Below are 26,436 nucleotides of genomic sequence, written 5' to 3'. Positions count from 1 at the left end.
TTTGGTTGGAAGAATTGAACTAATCGAACTGAACTGGCCAAACTTTAAAACGATGTTATTTTAATATTTATAAAATGACGTCGTTTTCTTTGGTTTTGAGTGTTTTCTATTGATTACTACATTTTTTATTTTTTTTTACGTTTTTTCAGTTTAATCAGTTCAATTCAATTTATACGGTTTGAGTTTGGTTTTTTCAATTATTGGTTAGTTCAGTTTTTTGAATTAATCGGCCATTTTGATTTTGTTCCCCGCTTCGATTTAATCAGTTAGTGGATTTTGATTAATTTGATTACTGAACCAATCGTTTGCACACTTCTAACTTACTTCTAATAACTAGTTAACTTATTACAAGAGTGGCGTTTCAACGTGACATGTTGAGTTAAAAAAAGTATAATAGTTTGTTAAATAGTTTAAAAAGTATAGTATTTTATTAAAATGTTTAAACAATTATAATTAATATGTTCAAAAAAGTGGATTCAAATCCAAGATAAGCCTAAGACGAAAAAGAAGAAAAAACTCAAAAAGGGAGGGCCAGGAAACCTTACTCACAGAGTAGTCCCCAATAGACCCTCTCGGGTCCCAAGAGATATAGTCTTTGAGGGACCATTCGGATTATTACTTGCCCAGAATCCATCAACTCACATTTGAAGTCTTCGCGTCGAAATTCGAAACAAACAATCTCAAAAGATATAGATTTTTTTCATCTGTTAGCATTCAAACTTTATAAATAAGAAGTAATTCCTTCGATCAAGCTACACAAGAATTTCTGCACAAATATTTCTACACAAGTTACTTAAGTACTTCTCAATTTTTTTAGTTGAAACTGACTTAACCATCATAGAGTTAGCGTGGAAAACACCCAGCGCCCCTAATTGTGTTATGTCTTACAATTTTTTGAGGACTCGCACATTCCTGAAAATGACTCTCCAATAGTTGTAAATCTATATTATTGTATCTTGAAAACAATAATAATATTTTTAAAATTTTCTTCAAAAATCAGCGCTTTGAATTGTCAACAAAGAAGCAATGAAGTATAATTAATAAATCTCATCATCTCTTATATATAAAATAGAAAGTTTATAAATACAAGAACACAATGGCTAGAGAAAAGAGAATAATAATAATTACAGGAAACAGAATGAATTGTCAAACTCCAAATTACTGCACACATCTTCCTTGCAAGTCGATACTTCCATATATTTACGGAAATATTAATTCGACACTTAATTTTGATATTTTTTAATAACACTGATACATTAATGTGTCGTATATTTGTATTAATATGATACAAAATATAACACATTAATACACTAGTATTACTAAAAACATCACAACCGAGTGTTCAAATAACATTTTCGAGATACTTACTATCACTTGGCCATGACTAAGAAATCTATGGCCTGCTGGAAGGTGGATTCATCGCAAGGCAGAACGATGCCTTTCTGGGGAAACCCATACGCTTCAGCAGCCTCCGCTAGAAGCTGCTTAAGAATTGGAGTCTTCAAGTAAGAAATGGGAACGATGAATCTCCTCAGCTGCTCGCCAACATACACCACAAAATGGCCCTTTGGTGCTCTCTTCCCCCCTTGGCTTGTCCCCACCTTGACCATTTCCAAAGCTCACAAGCGGTAACCGCTGAAAGTAATCAAAGATATTGAAACTGATGATCGAGCAAGCAAGCAAGCATGCATGCTGAAGTCCATTTCGTAGCTCTATATATACGTACACTTTGGAAGGGAAACATGTTTAGAATGTGCTCGATAAGGTTGTGTGCTACAAAGTGTTAATCCGGGGAGTATGGTTGCGTGCACAAGGGGATCATTATCTTGGGCTAAAAGTGGATAGAATGGCGAATGGGTATCTGGGACCTAAAAAGGTCATGCATACACATGGTGTAAATGGCTAAGTTTGATCATGAACAGTAGGTTTGATCACTTGCATGGAAAGATTTGCCAGCCTTTTCTCACACGGAAAATCTCTCTCAAGTGCCAAGGAGGATGCACGGTTGCCAACCTTGAAGTTGACCCAATCAACATGATGGGTCTAGCTGTTTCTGCATTGCCAAACAGTGTTTGTTTGGTTGATTGTAGAAGGGTTCATTGGGATTGCAATGGTCCAAGAACCAAAACAAGGGTAGCAATTAAAGCCTCAGAGTGTGGGCAGTTGGGAAGCATTGAATCTGCCGCACTTTTTAACTTCAAATGGCTCAACGTTTGACTCATGCACCATGCATCTTATTCTCATTCAGGCATATAATCAAACATGTGATATGACAAATAACGCACGAGGAAAGAGCTCCCTGAAGAGCTTCAGGACTACCTTTCCACCAGCAGGGGACAATTTACAAGGATTAAGGAGAAAGAGCTCCCTGAAGAGCTTCAGGACTACCTTTCCACCAGCAGGGGACAATTTACATGGATTAAGGGGAAAGAGCTCCCTGAAGAGCTTCAGGACCACCTTTCCACCAGCAGGGGACAAATTTACATGGATTAAGGGGGGTGTTTAGCTCAACGGTTTGACCCTTTATAAGTTGCCCCTTGAGTTTATACATTGTATAATTTATTTAGTTATACAATTAATAAAAATTAAAAAACTTAACGTTGTCGAGCTTAAACACTATTTCAATAGTATTTTAGAAAAGCTCCTCTAGTATTTTCAAAAACGCTATTACTAGCTTATTTTATTGATCAAATTAATTATCATTTTGCTCTAAAAAAACTCAAATATTTTTAACTCTCTATCCCTTAAACATTACACTCTCTCATCCCTCTCCCCTCGCAATTTCTAGATTGGTCGTTGCCTCCAACCCAGCGTCGTTATCATCGCCTCTGTCGTTGTCTTTAGCTTTTAGATCAGTCGTCCTCTCCAGTCCAGCACCATTGTCATGTCCTCGATCTTCTCTTTCTTCATCATCATCAGCGTCACTCTATCCTTAGCTCTTTATACTCTATGTATATATATATAACATATATATTTAATATTTTTATGAATTAAATCTAAATTTAAATATAAAGTATTGTATTAATATATTTTTAAATAATTATATATAATTTATCAATATGTACTGGTAAAAAATTTATCAGTTAGACATCAATTTATCATTTATTTTTATTAAAAATTAATATTTTTATGAATTTTATTTGTATTATTTAGTTACATGTCTATTTTAATTTTTTTGTTAAGTTTTAATAGTTTATCAATTTTTTCAAACTAAACAAATAACTATATAAATGATAACTTAAAACACATTTATCCAAACACATTATCAACTTAAACGTTATTATGCTTTTAAACTTTACATAGCTTATAACTAGAAAGGCTTCTCAGCTTAATAAAAAAATGATAAATTATATGAAACTCCCTTGCACTTAAGGTCACGTGCAACTTACCTCGTGTGCTTTTGAATGCACCAAAAGACTCCCTTACACTTTCTAAATATTGCAATCAGCCACTATCTGTTATTATTATATAGAATTTTGTGTAACAATTTACATAAAAATTACAGATATGTAGAATTTTGTATATCAACGAAATATATAATTTTGCGTTAGTCAACTAACAAATTATACAAAATTCTATATAATAATAATAGATGATGATTGATTGCAATATTTAAAAAGTATAAGAGGTCTTTAGATGCAATCAAAAGTACAAAAAAATAAATTACACATAACCCTAAGTGCAAAGAGTTTCATATAATTTATCCTTAAAAAAAGGGGTAAGCCAAACAGCCCCTAAGGCATGATATCATGAGTGCACAGCCCCTTTTGCAAATGAGTAATGCTAGAGGTACGTCGTGGGCTACGCCGTCCGCTACCAAAATAATTTAAAAATAATTTTTATATTATTTTTTGGATTTTGCAAGGGCTAAGAAATGTACTTGCCCGCCCAAAGTTATCTTCTCTCTCCTTTCTACCCACCCGTTTAAACCCAAAATCCAAGGCCATCTTCTCCATTTTCTTCCTCACTCATTCAGTCTCTCTCTCTTTCTCTCTCAAGCCCACTTTCACTCTCTCTCTTTTAAACCCACCACTCTCTCTCTCTCAAACTGTCGCCCTTTTCTCGCCCCACGACCGTTGCTAGCACCGTCGTCGCCCCTCCCGCTCCCCCACCGTCGTAGCCCCCAGAAAGTCACCCCACCCGCTGGCAACGTCTCGCCCCCACTCGTAATATTTAGCCTTTAAATTAATAAATTATTCAGTTGTTTCAAAAAGTTGTTTTTTTCTTCTCTTAGTTTATGCCAGAGATGGAACTTGGACGATTTTGCATTTCGGAAAAAGTTAAGCAAATCTATTTTTTTAAGTTGTTGACAAAGAATGAGATGCTAATTAGTGGCAGATGAATGGGTATGTGACTGCAGAAGTTGGATTTGAATTAGATTAAGAGAATAAAAATAATTTATTAATTATTCGGTTGTTTTTCAAATTAAGTTTTGATTTTTTAGTTATATTTGTATTTTTTGTTTTAGATTGAATAAACCAATTTGACAGAAATATATAATTATTTTATAAATTAGTTTTGTTGCCGTAACAAGCTATGAAAGAAATATAGACATTGATTTTTCTAAATTTTGATTACTCAACTTCAGTTTAATTTCACGATAAAATAATTTAATTTATGGTTAGACTTTTCGTGTTGATCACTATTCAATTTGTCCAATAGTTATGCCTTTGATTGGCTTCTCTTGATTTCAAGGCTAAGTCCTCAATGTGGAGTATTGTTTTAGAACTTGCTCTACTTGTAAAAACAAAAGGCATAACTCGATCTCCTAATTGATTTTCAAATAATCAAATTAATTATTAAATTTGAAATTGAATGATTATTGAAGTTGTAACGACCGCTCGAGCGATAGGAATGACCGGAACAACTTATCCTGATGGGCCTACACGAACTTTCCAGTGGGGTCACCCATCCCTGGATTACCCCAGGTCAAGCATGCTTAATTTGAGAGTTCTTTGCCAACATTCAGTCCAAAAGATATCCAGCTGGTCTTGTTTCCTTTTTTACACTATCCTCGATATATACTAATCTCTCTGGGCTCTCGGGGTATTACATTCTCCCACCTGGGAAGTTTGCGTAGGCCTATCAGGATAAGTTATTCTGGTTCTTCCTATTGCTCGATCAGGATGTTACAGAAATACTTAAATCTCAAAATTTTACTCTTTACAAAGATGTAACTATAGGATGAACTAAGATTATGTATGTAAATGGCTAAATGTTATACCTTGGATAATTTTAACCAATTGATGATATATATATATATATATATATTACAAACAAAGTTCAAACTCCAATCTTCTCGCACAAAATAATATTTAGACATTTTCATTTTATTTAAGATCATCTTTAATTTTTTCCTGATAACATTCACTAGCTGATAAATTTTGTTCCCTAACCACATCATATATAAACTTAATTTTTCATAAATTTAAACCCCAAACTCCTCACACAATTAAATAAATTATATTTTTTATAACTCAAAATAAATCATATTTTTTATTTTTCATTTTCACAGTAAACTCAAAAAAAAAAAAAACAACAGAAACAAATAAAAAAATTAAAGCAAAAAAAAAAAAAAAAAACGTATGTGCGACTTACTGGTTGGGGCAGACGGCGGCAGAAGGGCTGGTGGGTGGGGGCACCGACAGGCGAAGGGGGTGGGGGGGGAGGAGCGGGGGGTAACTTGCTGGGGGTGACGACGATGGGGGCGCAACCGTGGTGCGATGCGAGTTGTGATGGGTGGCCGTCCAAGCCATCATGTGGTGGGTGCAGGCAGTTGCTCGTGGCGGAGGGAGGGGCGAGGAAGGGTGGGGTGAGGCGCTGCAACCGACTGGCAGAGGGGCGATGGCGGTTCGAGAGACGATGGGGGGGAGGCGACGGCGGTCTGACTAGGGGTGGGTTTGAGAAATAGAGAGTGCAAAAGAGAGGGAGAGAGTGAGGAAGAAGATGGAGAAGATGGTTTTGGGTTTGGGCAGGTAACGGAGGGAGAGAAGATAGAGAAAATGGCTTTGGGCGGGTATATACCTTACTTGGGCTTGCAAAATCTAAAAAATAATGTAAAAATAATTTTTAAATTATTTCGATAGCGAGGGCGTAGCCCACGACGTACCTATAGCATTACTCTTTGCAAATCTAGAGTTGCTATCGTGTGCGCGCGCGCGTGTTGGAACGAAGAAATCATTTTAGAATTGAAGGCGGATGGGATGGACGTAACTTAAGACTGCTGTTTCAGTTAGACAATGCATGGTTTCTTATTTTACTTAATGTTGAATTGGAGCTAGTCAATGCGCCGGCTTTGTATTTCACGTACCACGTGCACTAACAGCTCAAAACCAATTCGGATGAGGTTGGCTTGGAATTTAGTTTATTTCACATATTTAAACTATCTTTTCGTGTCATTATTTGTTATTATTTATGGGAATCTCATACTTATTTTTCTTACATCACTTACCCTTTACAATGGCACGACACTTACTACAAGGGCTCGCACTGGAGAGAGCTCATTGCCATATCCTGATTAATTCATTAGTATCCATATTTTCTTTCATTTTATCTACTAAAATATGTCATTTATAAATAAAATAGTGAAAAATTAAAATTCAAAATAATTAGATACATGTGTGTTACCGATGAATATATTCTTCATTCACTACTAAAATTATAACTGAATGATGTTCGAGTGGTATAATTTTATTTAATGAAATAAAAAAATCTCAATTATCACCACAGTCTTAGTTCAGTGTGAATATTTCTAAAAATGGATAGGATTTATTGTGTCGATGTAATCTCTAACGCTTAAATTAGTAGTAATATTTAAAAATTTAATAATGAACATGTATTCAAATGATTTTATTTGTAAAGATTCCTCTTTATATAGACTGAAACATGTGAAATATTTGATTTAAAATTTTCTTCAAAATTATTAAGTCTAACTATTATCAAATATTTGGACTTATTCTTGAGATTTGTCGAAATTATCCAAATGCTCTCAAGAATATTGAATTTAATTGTTATTAGATATTTGAAGTTATTTTCTTGATTTATTGGGATTCTAAATTTTTTTTTCTAGGATTCCCTATTTTAACTATTATCAAACACTACAAAAAAAAAAAAAAAATAGAGATAAAATTTATTTTCATCTATAACAAAAACGGACTTTGAGACAAAAAATCAAAATCACAAAAAAAAACCTTTAGAGACAATTTAGAAATAGAATAAGAGATTTCATCTCTGACTCAAAGATAGAATCAAAAACAAAAATTTTCAATCTTTGTAGCAATTTTTTTCATAGATTTGCTCACGTCATTGTGCAGTAACAACTTCTCTTGTCGCTCCGCTTACATCATCGTGTAACATTAGCTTATTCCGTCATTTCCAATCTATTGAGGAGAATTCTGAATCTCAATTGAATAGTTTAAAACATAAAAATTTCATTGATGAGTTAGCAATTTGACACACCAGCGTAGTTCATCTCATCACATTAGCAAGGGCATATACCAAATCAAATTAAAATACAATTGTAACTAATCTTAAAGTATTAGATATAAATTGAAGTAATTTTCAAAACATAATTAAATTAAAAATTATTGAAATTATTTTATTAACCATTTTAAAAAATATATATAATTCTTGTAAAAAAATAATTTAATTTTTAATTTAAATTATTAGTCTAAATTAGTAATCTTATATAGTAAAAATATTTAATATGATCTTATATTTATTTTAATAATTATTTAAAATCAGAATAAATATATTAAACTTTTCGCCGTTAAATATCATAATTCCAAAATAACTTACAATTTTGTTTACGAACAAGACGAGGGAGGGGTCGGCGTTGTGGTACTGTGACCCGCCAGGAAACCGACCCGGCCCGGGCCTCTGATGGCCGTTCCGGTCGACGTTGAAAAAGAATAGCGAAGTGGAAGGAAAGGCTATGGAGAAGGAAAAGGGCGAAGGAAGCGAGAGATGGAGGGCGGCGATCGCGAATCTGTCGGAGATGGCGTCGAATCTGGACTCACTTCAGAAGCTACTCATCAAGAAAGCCGTTTTCGTCGACGAAGACACCTTTGCCAAGGCCTCTCTCACCTCCCAGCAAGCCCGTACCATCAAGGTAAGTCTTCTCCATCCGCCTCTTCACCGTTCTTTGATTTCAATCCCCTTTTATCTAACCTTATTGACGATTTTATGCTTCGATTCGTCAATTTATCCGCCTAGGTTTCACTAAATTGAATCCGTTTCACTGTGATTACAAGCCTGCTTGGTTTCCTGAACTCTCGCTTTTTCTTCCGGATTCAATAGATTTCTTTTATTATCTTTTTTTCCACTCAATTCCTTCATCAAAATTTAGTCGAATTTTGGCTATTTTGCGGAAAATAAAAGATAACGACGAGTAGGAAAGTTCATCCAAGCACCAAGTTATGTGTTGCCGAGGAGTTTCTTGTTTTCTGCATCCTTGATCTGGTTCGTAATTAGTTTCGGTGATTGCAAAATTCTTGATCCTAATCGGCTGAGGGTGTCAGTTCAGCTTCGTGTCCTTTGACAAATAGATCATTGTTTAGTTGATATCTGCTTGAAATGAGAAGTTAACCATTAGGACAGGCTTTATAGATGATACTCCATTACTTTCAAGTGCAGGCGCTTGAACAAAGAGTGGAGACATTAGAAAGAGAACTTGATGCTGCCATTTCTGCTTCTGCTCATGCTCGAATTGAGAAAAGACAGGCTGAGGCAGCACAAAAAGCTGCTGAACTTCGTGCACAAGAGGTCACAAAGGAGCTTGAGAACACCACCAGTATGTTCACTTTCTCTTTCTGGTATTATGTGACAATTTTACTAGAAGAATTCTATGGAAGCATCCCTTTTATGTTAAATGAATTTGATTTTGAGCTCCAGGCCTACGTACACCTGCAATTTTCTGTAATAGAAATTCATAAGATTATTTGTTGCTTGTACTTGGTACTCCCTTGTTATCAATTAGTGCATCGCCTTGATATTGGTCTTGGTACCCCCTTGATATTAACTCGCAAGAATTAGGAAGGATGAAAAAGGGGAGTAATGTCTAATTTAAACCCATTAGTGATAGGATCCGTAAACTACATAAATTTTATCTGATGTCTAATTTCTTAGGAGTCACAAGGTAAGCATCTACTAGTGGTAGAGTTACTTTTATTTCTTCAAAACTGTCAGAAGCTTTAAAAGCAAATAAATCCTTTATTAATATGACTAGGTACAATGCCTTTCTCGTGCGAAAAGTTATATTATGCAATAGAACAATACCAGCATACCAAACCAAAAAGCCTAGTTAAAATCTAGTGTCTAGTGCACAAGTCTTCCTTGTTGCAGGAGTCAGGGGAGGGTTGTGTTTATATGTAGATTTCCCAAGTCAAAAGAATCATGGAGAAATAAAAAAAAATCTAGTTAAAGTTAGATTGGTTTAAGGTAAGATTTTTGTATAAAGAATTACCAAAAACAACATATTTCCTAATTAGGAGCCCCCACCAATAGTATTTAATGAAATTCATTGTAGATCATGGTGCTTGGAGTAAGTATTGATGGTTGGGTTGCCTCAAATCTCTCCACCAAAGATAGGGCTCATTCTGAAATGTTCTATAAATTAACATTTTACCCTAGTCTCAATTTTGATCCCACTCCCTGTTAGTTTATTGCAAACCCCTGCTCTGAAGTTTTTATCTTCTCTGTGTCCTCCATCAATTAATTAATCCATATATCTTCTTTTTGGTTCAGATTCTTCTTGTCATTTGTGTTTCTATGTCATTATATGAGTAAGCTTTTTCCACGTTTGAAGACATCTTTATGTGTACGCATTGCTTTACCGTGGAGAATTATAAAGTGAAAAGAAATTTTGTTTCTGTCCTCGCGCACAATGGTCAACATCATGTTACAGTGATACTTAACGTGCAATTGCAATGCATCTGGTACATTATAATATCATCCGCATCACCATCAAAAGAGAAATAGGTACAAAAAGGACCATAGGCTATCACAGTGTCAAAGTTGAAGGAAATTCAACTTTTCCTTTTATGTGGGTTGCAAGATTAGACCAGAGGACGAGAATCTCTCCCACATCCCTATTATTCCAACATTCAAGGGTGCTTAGAAGCTAATGTGATTATGATTACCCTTTCAGAGGAAGATGGAGATTTAGTGGGAATGATTTCTATCCCCCTTGTGCAAGTTTCACATCCCACAAATTTTCAAGAATAAAAAGGAAATATGGCCCAAAAGAGTAGATCCCATTCTTTTCACATTGAAGATTATTTCAATTCAAATTCTTCAAAGGCATTGACTGGTACTAGGATTCCATTCTGCTATTCATCCAAACATGACAACAGTTTACATAGCTGTTCAGTAGCTTTTTTTGCACCATGGAAAGAGTTCTTAATCTTAATTCATTTTGTGTATTTGGTTGTGAAATTTTCCTATCTACCATAAGGTGGTCAATGTATCCAATGTATGAGAATCTACTTCAGTCAATCTTAATTCGTTCTAATTTAATTTAAAATTTACTTGTAAAAAAACCAAAAATTTTACTTGAGTGGCATGAAATTGTTCAAGGTTTAGTCTCAGATTGAATGCTATTATATATCTTAACAATCTTTACCTCCTGCTATTGCTTGACTCCTTAGGTCTTGGGTTCAAATGGTTCTGTTAGGGAACGGAAGTGATATACTTGCTCTTCCACATATTAGCTAATAAATGTTTCATTCCTTGTCCAGTCAAATGTATAATCTTCATCTGGTCGTCAGGACATCTATGAATTGTTCAGGACAAAGAAATAAAAAACATGGATGTCCAATGGGAAATGCATGCAAAGGAAAAAAAATGAGTCCTTGCTTATGGAACAAGAAGATCAACCTGAAAAGTTTGGGCCGGCAATACCAATGTCTATGAATTGTTTCTGAATTAGGGGACCCTGGATAGATTGCTAGACGTTCAAATGTTGGAACCGTATCCCTCTAACTACCGGGGGTTGGCTAGGTGATCCATTTGATGCGTTTATGTGTAATTACAATTTAAAAAACATCATCCTTGAAATATTTGGCGATGGTCTTACATGGAATTTAAGACATCTTCCTTGAAATATTTACACTTACCATACTGCGTTGCCTTTTCTCTCATGTATGCTCAAATAACTGGTGCAGAGGTGTTCGAATTACACATGGAAGAGTTACGCGCAAAGCAAGAAGAGATTTATAAGCGAGATAATGAAATTAAGCTGCTTGAAGCTATAATTCAAACACTTGGGGGCAAAGAGTCACTATCGACAAGGGGGTAAGGCAAGTGAGAATAATCACCGGCGCTGTAAATTTTTTTGTTTAATGTTGCTTAACAAGAATATTCTAGTGGATCTTGGAATGTTATTCGTTCCGCTTCTTTCTCATGAAGCGTGGGCAAGTATTTCCCATTGTTTTGAATGACTAAATGTAGCTTTCCTTCATGGATGGCTTCGTCTGAGTTCTTCTTTTGTATAATGTGAACGATGAATGAATTGAATTATGTGATCTCCGGGTGAAGCGTCTCTTTGCAGATAGTTTACGCGCCTATGTATATTCAGAGATAAGTTTCTGTTGGAACATGGCTCCAATCTTTCAATGGCCGAATACAGCTAATTAAGTTAGTCTATACTCCCTTGAAGAAGAGTAGTCATTAAGTAGATATACTCGATGGTAATGTAAAATCCTTATAATTGTTGGATGTACCTTTAAATGTCCCTTTTTTCGGCGTTTAATCAGTAAGGTTATGTAGGATATGCTCTTAAAACACTCGATTGCAATTACTGTCTCGTTTCTAGGTTTAAATGATTCAGCTTCGTATGTGGAAACTTGCAACTTTGCATGCGCTGTGCATAAAAGTACTTGTTTTTCTTCCTTTTTCATCTGAACCCATGAATCCCAATTTCAAACTTTAATTCAATTCCCGTAGCTGAGCTCAAAGATGATTACGTCCCTAAAAGAGTAATATGCCTCAAAACCACTTTGCAAGATCACAAAACTTGCATTGTGAAATGCCTTATATGGGAAACAGAATAACTATTGGACAAGCGTTAGCTGTTAAAACACCAAAACGAAGAAAAAATCAAAAAACCATTCGCCACCTAACAGATAAACTTGGGACTCTTTAAACCATGCAGAGATTGAGGGCATAACGAACAGTCATTGGATGGAACAATATTGGATATACAACTCAGCAACTAAAAAGCCACCTCCAGGAGGACACTTCTAGAGCAAGGGTTCAACTAGAACAAGCACATAAAGATTTCATATTATACCGGATGTTAAGAAAGAGCGGCAGAGAAGACAAGATAACAATAAAAATGCAACTGCATGACTGCTAGCAATGATAGTGTCACACATATGCCCACTAGTGAGAGAGAGAGAGAGGAGGGTTGTCAAATATTCATACAATATCTAGCTCAATCTATAAAGCTAAGTTTCATAATATTTTGGTATTGCTAATAGAAAGTTATATCTCGGTGCACATGTGAGAATGGCGACATAATGATGTCAATAGAGACCAAACAGGCATTGTACCCTAAACAGAAAACGTATCTTGGCCAGATATGTACCAGAGCTGGGATCAACTTCCAAACAAATTACCTAGCAGCAAGTCTGGCAGCTCACAGAGAAATTCTACAAGACCAACTGCAAACAGCTAGTTAAGAGGCCATCAAATACAGAGCGGGCAGCCCTAAATCCATCCTAACCCATCCCAACCAGGAGGGCGAACAGCAAGAGCTCAGCAAATGATGTATTCACTTTCACTTCAAAGCTACACCCACAATGCATCATATCACACAAAAGAGACATCAGCTGCCACTTCACAGCTACAATCACGACCCCATGTGCTATCTCAATATAAGATGAAACACAAGTCAAACATACTAACAGGTTGATAAAATATTTAGAACTTCAACCAAATGCCCAAAAAAAAAAAGAAAGAAAAAAGCAACCAAAGTTGTTACCCTTTTCTGTTCTCGCATAGTTCAGACAGGGATATCAGAATGCATTTAACCAACATAGAGCATCTATAGGCTGCACCAGCTACAGGTGGAAGCACGTTCACTTTCTGATACTTAACCATCATGGCAACAAAATACCCAGATACTTAAAACTAAACAATGTAAGGATGAAATTTTATATAAAGGATTAACCATCAGGAGGGCAGTCCTACCAAACTAACACAAAGATCTTCATCTAGAATATCCATGAGTAGATCTCCAACAGTAGCAAAATATGGTCCCAAGCTATGCCCATCATATTTCTCTCTACTGCCTGTGAAACCATCCTACGTCACTCCTGCCAAAATTCAATTCCAAAATACTATTTAACATTTACATATGCAAATTGGAATATAGAACTGGTTCATAAATCAAAGGCACGCTACACATGCACGCGCACACACATACATGCATGCAATTGTAATTTTCAGCTTGAAGCACTCACATCAATGTCTGAATTACGAGGGGAAACGCTTCGAGAATCATCAAGTTGTTTCGGTGAAATGCTTCGAGCAGTTGGAGATCGTTCAACATGTTTGCTTCTGGTAGGATTCTCATCCCTAGAGGGTGTCCTCCGGGGGGACAAACTTCTCAGTGGACTAAGGCTGGATCGACGAGGGGAGGCACTATAAAAGGAATAGCATCAATCAGAACAATAATTCAGAGGAGAAGAAGAAACTTCTGACCTTATAGCACAAATCTTGAATGTTATAAACCTTTCAAAGGACCGACTCCTACTCCTGTGCCGATCATCATCATATCGCCCACTACCATGACCTCTATCATAGTTTGGGCTTGCACTGCGGCTCCTGCTTCGACGGCGGTAATCTCTCTCCCTCCCTCTGTGCCGCCCACGGTCATACCCATCCCCACTCCTGCTGCGACTCCGCCTCCTGTTATAATCTGTCTCTCTGTAATAATCATCCCTGGACCTGAAATGTATGGCACAGACTGCTTCATATCCAAAAGAAAAAGGAAGTAAATTGCATAAACAAAATCCTCACAAGGCTTGCAAAAAAGTGAATGATTTGCCAAATCAAAACACAAGAACAAAAAAATCAGCAACTACCACTTGAATTTCTGTAGGAGTAAAAATATGTTTGAGATACAACCACAAGAAGCCAAGGACCCCCATTCAAAAATCACCAACATGACCCAGATTTCAAGGTGCAGTGGAAATAAGATAACTTTCAATGGTGCGTTTATAATCAATCAAAGCTCTGATGGTCCTACTACTTGAATTATCCCCCAGAGCTGTCATGCCTGGCCCATCTATCATCCTAAGACAGCCTGAGGGTTGAGCAAGCCATCAAAAACAATGCCACAGTATAGAACTCAGCTCTGTGATGTGAGATTGACTGTTTCATAAAAATCCTGGGAATCTAAATCACATTACTTGTATAATTGACAACTACAACCCGCGAAGTGCCACTTTGATTCAATCATCATACATCATCCCCTCTCCTCATTACACCAACAGAATAAAGGTGATACACAATCAACAGGAAGTATCTAACTATCAGAATAGAGAGATTATGACATCTTCTTGTTACAATCTGAGGGTAATTTTGAAATTTTTTGTAATAGCAGTAGCCCACTTGGCCACTTGCAGTAGTTAGTTGCTTGATTGTTCCCCACGGTTATGATGTGAACCAGTGGGAAGCCTATATAAGGCCAAGATGTATGAGGATGGGAGCTTATGCTGTGAATGAGAAAAACTCTTTCCCTCCTAAATTCTCTCTCTCAATTCTCTTTCAACTCTCCCTCCAAAACTCTCTCTTTCTCGATCCTTCTATTTCTCTGTCAATTCAAGTCTCATCAGAGAGACTTGACACTTGTCAGCTTCAAATTATGGACTATTAGGACACTCACTAACATGGCATAGGGAAACATGTTATCAATAAGTGATCCGCGCAAGTCGGCAACTGGCCAAAATCACATATAACATTCCAGTTGCCCCTTTTTCTTAGCATTTTGCATGCTTTGTTGGGGGTTGGTCCTATGTTCATGAGATATATAACGGGGGTGGCAGAATTGGACATAACACAGGCATCATGACATTGGCATCTTGGAGACATCACAAGCAAGAGAAGTAACCAGCGCTGTCCAAGAACCTGAAGGTTGGATTCATGCCAAACCAACCCTAACATGAAGAGAACAAATTTTTTGCTAGTGCATTGAAATGTAAACATGATTCTTCTGTCTATCATTAACTGCATGCAAAAACCCTTTTTTATTTATCTTATTTTCTCCCTGGGGGTACCAAGAGACATCCACTGATGCTAGCTGAAACCTTCTAGAAAAACATGCCTAATCATGATATAGACAACATGACATAAATCTTTCACTAGTACTACATTGAAACGTAGACATGATTCTTCTGCCTATCATTAACTGCTTGCAAAGACCCTTCTTTAGTTATCTTATTCCCAACCCCCCCACGGGGCACCAAGACACCCCACTTATGATAGCTGAAATCTTCAAGAAAAACATGCCGAATCATGAAATAGACAACTTTTTTTAACTTAACCAGGATACCATCATATTGTCTCCTAAAGATCAAAAAGTTAACGGAGAGCATTTCTAGTGAAAAAGTTAATCCTCACCTCCGCCGGGGGCTGCGGCTTCTCGATCTGCCTCTAGTATGTGGCATTCGCTCAATAACCCTTCCTTTGTGACTGAAAATAAATTAATTGATTGATGCAACCATAATCATATTAGTAGAGAATGACCATGTACTAGCGGCGACAATGAAAAACACTAAAAGTTGAAGATATAAAGAAACACAGATGCCTTTATTTTATAAATGAAAAAGTGCAATATATTTTAAGTTCTCAAGTATACATTTACCTGCACATTATATGCGTGCGTGTGTGTGTGTGTGTGTGTACATTGGGTTGGGTTAGGGAACATAATATTAACACAGAATCTGGCAAGACTATACTTACATTCGCTCCGCATTTGGCCCATACTTTGCAAACTGAACCATAATTTCTCTGCCATCAATAACCCTGCCTGAAAAGTGATGTCGCAACCGCAATCAAAACAAAAGCATCAATATCTGCAAACATATCTCGATAACATCTACAAGAATTTTCGTCTTAGCCTCCATCTGTTGGGAGAAAAAAACGAAGCACCAAGTACCATTCAGCCCAATAATCCTCAGTTGCTAGATCTTGTCACTTCAAAGAGCACTAACACAATAAATTTATTCCAACCCCATTAAATATAGATGTTATACCTAGGGACACTGGCAGTCACTAGATCCCATAAGAAAACCGATCAAGTCACACTTAGATGAGAATATTTAGGCGAGAACAATCCTCTCACACCCTCACAAACCCTCTCGGATTTATTTTCCAATCACACAACAGAAAATTATATGAAACAGAAACAAGAAAAATGGAATTGGAAAAACAGGACAGAAACGCAAACCAACAAGAACTGTTAAAGGTTGTCTCGAGTATATGGTATAAGAAGAAGATGATGGCAGTAGCAGTGAATGATGGCAGTTCGCTAGAGTTCCTTTTGAAGATTTTAGATAGAAGTTGTAACCCAAACTGTAATTAGTTATAGTTTTGGGGTTAAACTGTAAATATCTAATAATATTCATTGGGATATCCACCCACTATTATAAATAGAGGGCAAAGGGTAGCAAATGGAGAGAGAGTTCTCATTTTTTTTTTGGTAACGAGTGCTGATTGTTTCTGAGAGAAAGGCTAGGGTTGTTAGCTTTGTAATCTTGGAGGAAAACAATTGGGGTGCTTGGGAATAGAAGGTAGAGAAGGGCCATTACTATACTGGTCGATTTTTGGAAATAAAGACTACTCTCGAGAGGATCTTAGAGGCTGGATGTAGTGCCAATTCAATTGGCATGAACCAGGATAAAAATCTGTCTTCTTATATGATTTGAATGTTTTCTTTCTTGTTCTGTTTTATGCTTTAAATTCTGTTCTTTTATAGACTGTTGTGTTGGTTGTGTTGCCAGTGAGTTGTGAGTGTTTGGAGGGTTGTTTGATCGGTTTCTTGGAGGGTTCAAAGGCTGCCAATGCTCCCAATTTATAACAAATTGGTATTAGAGTCAGGCCTCTCATCAAGAACCATCAAGAACTTAGAATTTCATCACATACCCGCAGGAATGGCTTCTATAGCCTCTGCCGCACGGTATGATGTTGAGAAATTTGATGGCCAAAATGATTTTGGCCTATGGAAGATGAAGATGAGAGCCTTTTGGGGAAATCTTGGACTAGAGGAAGCCTTAGAGGCTGAAAAGCCTATGCCTGAAACCCTAATTGAAGTCCAGAAAAAAGAAATCAGGGATAGGAGAAAAGAAACCAGCAAAAGAGCCTTTTAACACCCTTATTCTAAGCCTAGGAGACAAAGTCATGCGGGAGGTGTCAAATATGTCAACCGCAGAGGAGCTTTGGAATAGGTTAGATGCACTTTATTTGACTAAAACCCTCTCCAACCGGCTGTTCTTGAAAACAAAATTCTTTTCTTTCAAGATGAGTGAAAATCAAAGCTTGCAAGATCATATGGACAGTTTTAATAAATTGTGTTTGGATCTTGAGAATATAAATATTAAGTATGAAGATGAGGATAAGGCTTTGGTCTTATTGCACTCTCTTCCTAAGTCCTATGAAACCATTGTGAATATCTTGAAACATGGAAGAGATAAGCTGACCCTAGATGATGTGATAAGAGCTTTGAATTCCAAGGATTTGCAGCACAAAGTAGAGTCCCAGAAATCTGCCATAGAAGCTTTGGCAGTGAACTTTAGAACAGAAAAAGGAGACCCTAGTTTTAAAGGTAGGTCTCGGTCTAAGTCTAGGAGTGGCAAGTAAGTGATTAAATGCTTTCATTGCCATGAAGAAGGGCATATGAAGAAGAATTGCCCAAATACGAAGAAAGAATCCCAAGAAAGAACCAGCCCTAAATGTTCAAACACCATGTGTGGTTTTGGCTATGAGAGTGCGGATGTCCTATAGTCTTTCTAGGTATGCAGTAAAAATAGCATAGGTCCTAGGGTTAGGGTGTAATTCTCATAGGAAAAGGGTTTTTACCCATAGAGACATGGTGGAGGGGGAAATGGTTTGTCTAGGCAACAACCAAGGTCAAGGAAATTGGAGATGGGAAAAATTAGGATGCATGGTGGAGCTGTTCCAGAATATTAGAAGCTGTAAAATATGTCCCTGTTTAAAAAGAAAGTCTAATGTCCTTAGGAAGAATTAGATAGAAAGGTTTCTCCTATAAAGGAGAATTGGAGTCCTAAGAAGTTGCAAGGATCTCTTAGAGAGATGGTAGCAACCCTCAAGAATGGAGGTTATGTGGTGCATGCTTGCATTTATATGTGGATAAGCTGCAGCCTCTAAAGGATAGCCTATGATAAGGTTAGGCTGTGTCATTTGTTGAGGATGGCTCACAATGGTGAGCAAGGACTAGAAAAGGTATCTAAGGCTAGGGATATTAGGGGAGGGGAAAATTTGCAGGTGTATAGGAATAGAAACCATGTAGTTTTGTCTAGATCTCCAGATGTAGAAGTCTCCAAAATTAGTAAATCCCATTAGAAATCAGTTTCTAGGATGTTTTGGGAACCTATCTAGGCCTTGTCTCATGGTGGCGCTAGTTGAGGTGAACCTAGTGGAGATGGTATGTCCCCAAGGAATTCCCAAGCGTATATGAGCTTGCTGGAATAAGTATGAGCTTGCTGGAAATTGCTTCTGGTATGAAAGTTTAGGTGGAGGAGAGTTGTGGAATAGGTATGCCTAGGTCTTCTAAAGCTAGGGTTCGTACCTATATGGGAAAACTCTACCAATAGGACATGAAATTAGCTGATGCTAAGGGCAAGGGATGAAATCTGGGATGCTGTGTAAAGAAAACAGCAAGGAGAAACCTTTGGGAATGTCCTAAACTAACCTATGAACCAGGGTATAGCAATAGGGAAATCTGGAAAAAAATTTGGTCATATTCATTGTGTAAGCTTGGGCTAGATCGTGAGAATGAGGAAGCTTAGTATAGTTTTGGCTCTTGCAGTGAGGGTCCTTGTGAACAGTGAGGGGAAAAGGATGTGTGCAAGGGTTGTCTTGTATGGTGAAGCCCATGGTTGATCAAAATCTGGATTAAGCAATGAAAGGGAAGGAGAATCATCTTGTAGGTAATGAGCAAGGGAATAGAAGGTCTAGTGTTGCCTAGGATGGGTAAAAGATAGAACCACAAGTAATCTACCAGTGAGGTATGGAATGTTGGGTTTGAAGGATGCTTAGGCTCAGGTTTGAGTGCTAAGGAGCAGGCTGGGAAATAGAACCTCTTGTATAAGAAGAGGTGATGCACTCTTGTCCAAATGAATGGCATGGAGCCATGTAAATTTGGGGAGAATGTTGGACTTAGATGAAAGATCCCTTATGTTAAAGGGGTGGAGTGCTGTGAAGTGTCTATTTGAGAATTAAGGAAGGTGCTGGAAATGGGGAAAAGTCTAGGAAAAATGCTAGACAAATGGCCACTGATTAAAGCAGCACATGAAGGCTTAATTTGGATCAAATAGGTATCACTAACAGCCATTATCCATGGGGAAACTAACGGAAAAGTGATCTTATAGTGTAGCCAAGGCATAATAGGCTAGAGGGAAAGGTAAGCAAGGATTGGTTGCTCAGAAGGTCTCTCTAGGTGTGATTATAATTCCTTAGGTAAGATATAAGATTGTAAGAGTCCAAAAGGGTTAATATTGAGTGCATAGGGAAGCTATGAATATTCCAGTGGTATGCTTAGTATATTGATGGGCAGCTTTATTGGCATTTTCTCCAAAATAGAACTCTCAAGGTGTAGCTGAATGTTTAGATCAGTGTTTGAGAGTGTGGGAGGAAGGATAAGCTGGGAAATACTAAGGCATAGAGATTGGAATAGGGTTTGGATAGGTTAAGGCAGCCTAGGTTACCCTAATTGTAAGCATATCTTAGTAGACTGGTAAGTAGAGATGAGCAGTCATGTTTGTTTGAAGCAAATATTAGAGGAAGAACAGTGGTAAAGCCTAATAGACCGGTTTTGGGGAGCTAGGAATAAAGTCTAGCAGTGGAAAGGCCAATTCAGGTGAGGTTCACTGTGTTGTGACACTTTTGGATTAATGAGTATGGATTTGGTTTATGGTTGAGTGTACTTAGACAATAGACACTATGGAGAAACCAATCATATTGGTGTTAGGAATGTATCCATTAGGAAAATCCCTTGAGGAGGATAATATCTAATGAAAGTTGCAGGTTTAGTTATTGCAGGTTTAGTTATTGCAGCTGATTTTATCCAAAGGTGGTCCATTGTTATGTTTTACAGCATTGATTTGTTTTCTACGATGTTGGTTTTGTGTTTAACTCCGCCTGGGGATGTTATCCACTGCCGGTCCCAAGCCCGGATAAATGAGAAGGGTTGTGTTAGGTAGCCGACAGCCAACGTAAAACTTAGTCGGATCCAAAACATGAACTCTAGACAAATTATGAAAAATCGTTTGGGCGTGGGCGTAACCCTTCATAGCGACGCGCTACACTGCCCCCGTGTAGTGACAAGTGAGCTAGGGCCGCTGCATCGACGCCCGGATGTAGTGATAAATGAGCAAGGGTTCCCGCATTTGCTTGAACGGATGTGGGTAAAGAAGCTAGTCCAAAATTAAAATCAAAACCAAAACCAAAATCAAAATCAAAAACAAAATCAAATTCAAAGTCAAGGCCAAAAACAAAATCAAATCCAAAGTCAAGGCCAAAAACAAAATCATAGATTAAGGATTGGGTCATGGAACATAGGAACATTAACAGGCAAAGCTATGGAAGTGGTGGATGTGATGATTAGGAGAAAAATTAATATTATGTGCCTTCAAGAGACGAGATGGGTAGGGAAAAAAACAAAAATTTTATCAGAAGCTGGATATAAAATATGGTACACAGGAACTGATCAAGCGAAAAATGGAGTGGGGATTATTATGGATAAAAGCTTAATAGATGAGGTAGTGGATGTAAAGAGAATAAGGGATAGGATTATTATGGTGAAGATTAGTCTAGGAAGAATGACTATGAATATCTTTAGTACATATGCACCACAAGCGGGGTTAGGTGATGAGATAAAAGCAAAATTCTGGGAGGACCTAGAGGGACTCATACAAATGATACCAAGAGGAGAGAAAGTGATTATAGGAGGTGACTTAAATGGGCACGTGGGTAGAGACGGAAACAAAAATAGAGAGGTACACGGAGGGTATGGATTCGGGGAAATTAATAATGAGGGTAAATCTATCCTAGATTTTGCTATGGCATATGGGCTCATTATAACCAATACTAGGTTCAAAAAACGGGACGAACACTTAATCACATATAAAAATATCACCTCAAGCACCCAAATAGATTACTTCCTCATGAGACAAGAGGATCGGTTATGTTGTAGGAATTGTAAGGTGATACCAGGAGAGTGTTTGACTACTCAACATAGACTTCTAGTACTTGACGTCCAAGTAAGAAATTGAAAGAGAAAAAATCACATAAAACAAAATCCAAGAATCAGGTGGTGGAATTTAAAAGGGGAGAAACAACTAATCTTCAAAGAAACATTAAGGGGTAGAAGGGAATGGAATGGAGAAAGACAGACAAATCAAATGTGGAAAGAAATGACTAATGCTCTGAGAAGCACGGCAAAGGTAGTCCTTGGAGAGACAAATGGTAGAGCCCCTAACCTTAAGGAGTCTTGGTGATGGAATGAAGAGATACAATTGAAAATTAAAAATAAGAAAACTTGCTATAAGGCGGTATATCAATGCAACAATGAAGAAAATCAAAAAAATTATAAAGAAGTAAAAAAGGCAGCAAAAAAAGCTGTTAGTGAAGCAAGGTCAAAAGCATATGAGAATCTATATAAACGACTTGATACAAAAGATGGAGAAAAGGATATATATAAATTAGCTAAAGCAAGAGAAAGAAAAACACGGGATTTAAATCAAGTGAAATGCATAAAAGATGACAATCAAAATGTTTTAGTAAATGAGGGACCGATTAAGGAGAAATGGAAGGAGTATTTCACAAAATTATTCAATGATGGTGGTGACACAAGAGTTAGGTTGGGACATCTTAGTAACTCCGAAGGGAATATGAGCTACACATTCTATCGACACATAAGTTCAAATGAAATAAGGCAAGCATTAAAAAATATGAAAAATCATAAGGCAGTGGGACCAGATAATATACCAATAGAAACATGGAAATGCATGGGAGAAGAGGGCATCTCCTGGCTAAGGCAACTATTTAACGCCATCCTTAAATCAAAAAAGATGTCAGATGAGTGGAGGAAGAGTACTTTGGTTCCTATATACAAGAACAAATGAGATGTTCAAAACTGTGAAAATTATAGAGGAATTAAGTTAATGAGTCATACCATGAAACTCTGGGAGAGAGTAATAGAGCAGAGGCTCAGAAAGGAAACAAAGGTGTCAAAAAATCAGTTTGGTTTCATGCCTGGTAGGTCAACAATGGGAGCTATATATTTACTGTGGCGTCTAATGGAAAGGTATCGAGATTATCAGAAGGACCTACATATGGTGTTTATAGATCTAGAAAAGGCCTATGATAGGGTCCCTAGAGAAGTATTATGGAGGGTTTTAGAGAAGAAATGAGTCAAAATAGCCTATATACAAGCCCTTAAGGACATGTATCATGGTGTAAAGACAAGGGTCAGAACATGCGGAGGGGATACTGAACCATTTATAACTACAATAGGACTGCATCAAGGTTCTGCACTAAGTCTATACTTATTTGCCCTAGTAATGGATGAACTCACTAAAGATATTCAGACAGATGTGCCATGGTGTATGCTATTAGCAGACGACATAGTGCTGGTGGATGAAACAAAAGAAGGAGTGAACACTAAGCTTGAGTTGTGGAGAAACAATTTAGAATCTAAGGGATTTAAATTAAGTAGAAAGAAAACAGAATATATGGAATGCAAATTTAGTAAAAATGCAAGAGTGGATGATGTTATAATAAAATTAGAAGACCAAATCTTACAAAGAAAAGACCATTTTCGATATTTGGGATCAGTGATTTAAAAAGATGGAGAAATCCATGAGGATGTCGCACATAGAATTAAGGCAGGTTGGCTAAAATGGAGAAATGCATCGGGGGTGTTATGTGATAGTAAAATCCCATTAAAATTGAAAGGAAAATTTTATAGGACAGCTATAAGACCAGTCTTGCTATATGGCTCAAAATGTTGGGCAGTCAAATACCAGCATGAGCAAAAGATGAGTGTAGCGGAGATGAGGATGTTAAGATGGATGTGCGGACATACAAGAAAGGATAAAATTAGAAATGAAGTTATTCGTAATAAGGTAGGAGTAGTGCCAATCGAGGAGAAGATGAGAGAGACTAGACTAAGATGGTTTGGTCATGTGAGAAGGAGACTAAGAGACGCTCCTGTGAGGAGAGTTGATGAAATGGAACAATTAGTCACAAAAAGAGGTAGAGGTAGACCCAAAAAGACTTTGGGAGAGACATTAAAATTTGATATGAAATATATAGATCTAAATGAGGATATGACAAAAGACAGAAATACATGGAAGTCTAGAATTCATGTAGCCAACCCCACATAGTGGGATAAAGGTTGGATATGTTATTGTTGTTGTTGTTGTTGATGTTTGTTTTGTGTTTAAGTGATCAGGTGCAGCATGAAGAACCTATGAGAGCAGGTCAAGTTCATCTATTGGAAGGCTAAAGCTTGGATGGATGAAGGTTGAAGTATACTCATTGTCAAGACATTGGTGGAGAATTGTTAAAGGTTGTCTTGAGTATATGGTATAAAAAGAAGATGATGGCAGTAGCAATGAATGATGGCAGTTCGCTAGAGTTCCTTTAGAAGATTTTAGATACTTGTAACCCAAACTGTAATTAGTTCTAATTTTGGGGTTAAACGGTAAATATCTAATAATATTCATTAAGATATCCACCCACTATTATAAATAGAGGGCAAGGGGTAGCAAATGGAGAGAGAGTTCTCATTTTTCTGTTTGTAATGAGTGCTGATTGTTTCTGAGAGAAAGGCTAAGGCTATTAGCTTTGTAATCTTGGAGGAAAACAATTGGGGCGCTCGGGAATAGAAGGTAGAGAAGGGCCATTACTGTACTGGTCGATTTCTAGAAATAAAGACTGTTCTCGGGAGGATCTTAGAGGCTGGATGTAGTGCCAATTCAATTGGCATGAACCAGGATAAAAATCTGTCTTCTTATATGGTTTGAATGTTTTCTTTCTTGTTCTGTTTTATGCTTTAAATTCTGTTCTTTTATAGACTGTTGTGTTGGTTGTGTGTTGACGGTGAGTTGTGAGTGTTTGGAGGGTTGTTTGATCGGTTTCTTTGAGGGTTTAAAGGCTGCCAGTGCTCCCAATTTATAACAAGAACAAGCAGATTATCCTGGTTCGGATTACAGTAATTGCAACCCTACATCTAGCCTTCAAACACCCACCAAGAGCAGCCTTCTTTATTACCAAGAATGATCAGTACAACAGCTTGAGTAGTTTCTCCTATTCCCGAGTACATCCAACACTCATTTCCCAAGAGTAAAAAGCTGTCTTGCTCACTAGCCTTTCTCTCTAAATGAATGTCCACTCGATAAAATAGAATGAGAAAATCTACCTCTCTTGGCTACCCCCTTGCCCTCTATTTATAATAGTTGGCGGATATCCCAATTAAAACTATTAGATATTTACAGTTTAACCCCAAACTATTACTAATTACAGATTGGGATATAAACTTCTATTTAATACTTCATTGGCCCTCAAAATACACTGCTTTCACTGATCTTCTTATCATATACTTTAGATAACTTTTAACAATAAACCATATAACTTTACAAATTCAGCACCTTCCAATATGCAATTCTTATGTTAACATCCCTGGCAAAATAAAACTGCTAGAAACATTCTACTAACAGAACCAATGGATGCTAAATGTGTTGCATATGTGTTTATTAAATTTTTTTGTCAATTGTGTGTCTTGCTTCACTCAGGGGAGGGCAAGCGCTTTTTGGGGGGCCTAGCACCTCAGGCAATATAATGTCATTGTGCCTTAAAGGTGCCTTTTGCCTTTGACTACCTTGTATACAAAATGGACAATTATGGGCTGAAGAGCAAGTCTCCAAGATATAGTGGAAGTAGTCTCATTTCAAAGCTATAATGCCAAATATCTTACAAGAAAAATAGTATAGAGCTGTCATCCAAGCAGGTTGAACCAAACAAATAATAGCTCTATCATAGTTTTTAACCATGTTTCATTTCCGTGCTTAGGTTGTCCGACTTTAACATGGATTTAAACCACATTTCACTATAAGCAGCTCGGATCATTTGGCCAATCTAACTAACAAAAGCTATGTAAAAGCAATTATTAGCACCTAGTAAGAGGACCGCACGATGATAACGAAAGTATGAATTCACGACATCTCAACCATACTTGCCGTAGACTTGTCAAGTGTGAACAAGGGAGGGAGGAAGAGAAATATTTACCATCTAGCCTTTCAACAGCCATATGTGCTTCGTCTTGATACTTATAGCGAACAAATGCAAAACCACGAGGATCACCAGTCCTAAAAGCATAAATCAAATTATGACTAAAACTAAAATCTGAAAGAAAACTAATCGATCGCATTAGCAATATAACAGTCTAGAAATATATTCATTTCAAACAAACACAAGATACAACCAAATAAATTGGTGCCTCCTCTTAATTTCTCTTTTGTTAAGGGTTAAAGAAAAGGCATAAATGCAATCATGGAAGAACCTAGAAATATAAATATGTATAGGCATAACTAAGTGCGTTTTTTCGGCCAATTATTATTTTCAGAAACCGAGGAAATATAAATTGCAGCGCAGTTTCCTCAGTCCGCAAATATTTCTTTTCCGGATTTTCTCGACAACCAAACGGGACGCGACAATCAGAGGCAGGCAGATGAAAAACCTTCGATCTTTCGGGATGAAGATATCCACAACCTTGCCATACTTGTCGAAATACGGGTACAGATCATCCGCAGTCGTACCTATTTCGACAAGAAACCGCACAAAACAAAAATCACGGCAAATCCAAGCAATACATCGCCAAATCAGTGAACGAACGGAAAATCAAGAAAAAACTTACGGAAACTGATGTTGAGGACGAGCAAAGAATAGGTGTCTACGATATCCGGAGGACCGTATCTCCCAAAGTGAGACATCTTCTTCCTCTCTCTCTCTCTGGCTCTCTGTCTCTCCTCTTTCTCGGCAAATAGAACCTTCTTGAAGGAACGCGGTCGATCTTTCAATATATATCCCCACGGATTCAGACCGACGTCGTTTTATCGAATGCCTTGTTAAGGAAATCCTCATCACACCCTTAAAGTTTAGCATAATTACAGCGGTAACCCTTCAGTTTAA

General features: G+C 37.2%; 2 protein-coding genes across 7 annotated transcripts; one reads left to right on the top strand and one right to left on the bottom strand.

Annotated features, from left to right (window-relative positions):
- Positions 1-7,854: 7,854 nt before the first annotated feature.
- Positions 7,855-11,551, top strand: LOC127809722 (uncharacterized). Its single transcript, XM_052348747.1, has 3 exons — positions 7,855-8,110; positions 8,635-8,791; positions 11,163-11,551. The coding sequence occupies exons 1-3, from the start codon at positions 7,934-7,936 to the stop codon at positions 11,294-11,296; spliced, it is 468 nt and encodes a 155-aa protein (XP_052204707.1). The 5' UTR covers positions 7,855-7,933; the 3' UTR covers positions 11,297-11,551.
- Positions 11,552-12,400: 849 nt separating this feature from the next.
- LOC127809721 (serine/arginine-rich splicing factor SC35-like) lies at positions 12,401-26,294 on the bottom strand. Of its 6 annotated transcripts, none has more exons than XR_008025210.1 (10): positions 26,162-26,294; positions 25,985-26,063; positions 25,534-25,613; positions 15,967-16,033; positions 15,625-15,696; positions 13,735-13,950; positions 13,464-13,644; positions 13,192-13,316; positions 12,983-13,092; positions 12,442-12,865 (listed from the first exon to the last, which is right to left on the bottom strand). XR_008025210.1 is itself a non-coding variant. In XM_052348746.1 (8 exons), the coding sequence occupies exons 1-8, from the start codon at positions 26,235-26,237 to the stop codon at positions 13,311-13,313; spliced, it is 777 nt and encodes a 258-aa protein (XP_052204706.1). In that variant the 5' UTR covers positions 26,238-26,294; the 3' UTR covers positions 12,401-13,310. The 6 variants fall into 6 exon arrangements, 1 of the variants encoding a protein (XP_052204706.1); XR_008025211.1 differs by having other exon boundaries at positions 12,983-13,086; XR_008025208.1 differs by having other exon boundaries at positions 12,401-13,092.
- Between the last annotated feature and the right edge of the window lie 142 nt (positions 26,295-26,436).

This window comes from Diospyros lotus, chromosome 9 (genome assembly GCF_014633365.1).
Source record: "Diospyros lotus cultivar Yz01 chromosome 9, ASM1463336v1, whole genome shotgun sequence".
NCBI lineage: Eukaryota > Viridiplantae > Streptophyta > Magnoliopsida > Ericales > Ebenaceae > Diospyros > Diospyros lotus.
The sequence above is the reverse complement of the archived record's forward strand: the minus strand, read 5'-3'. Positions and strand labels throughout refer to the sequence as shown.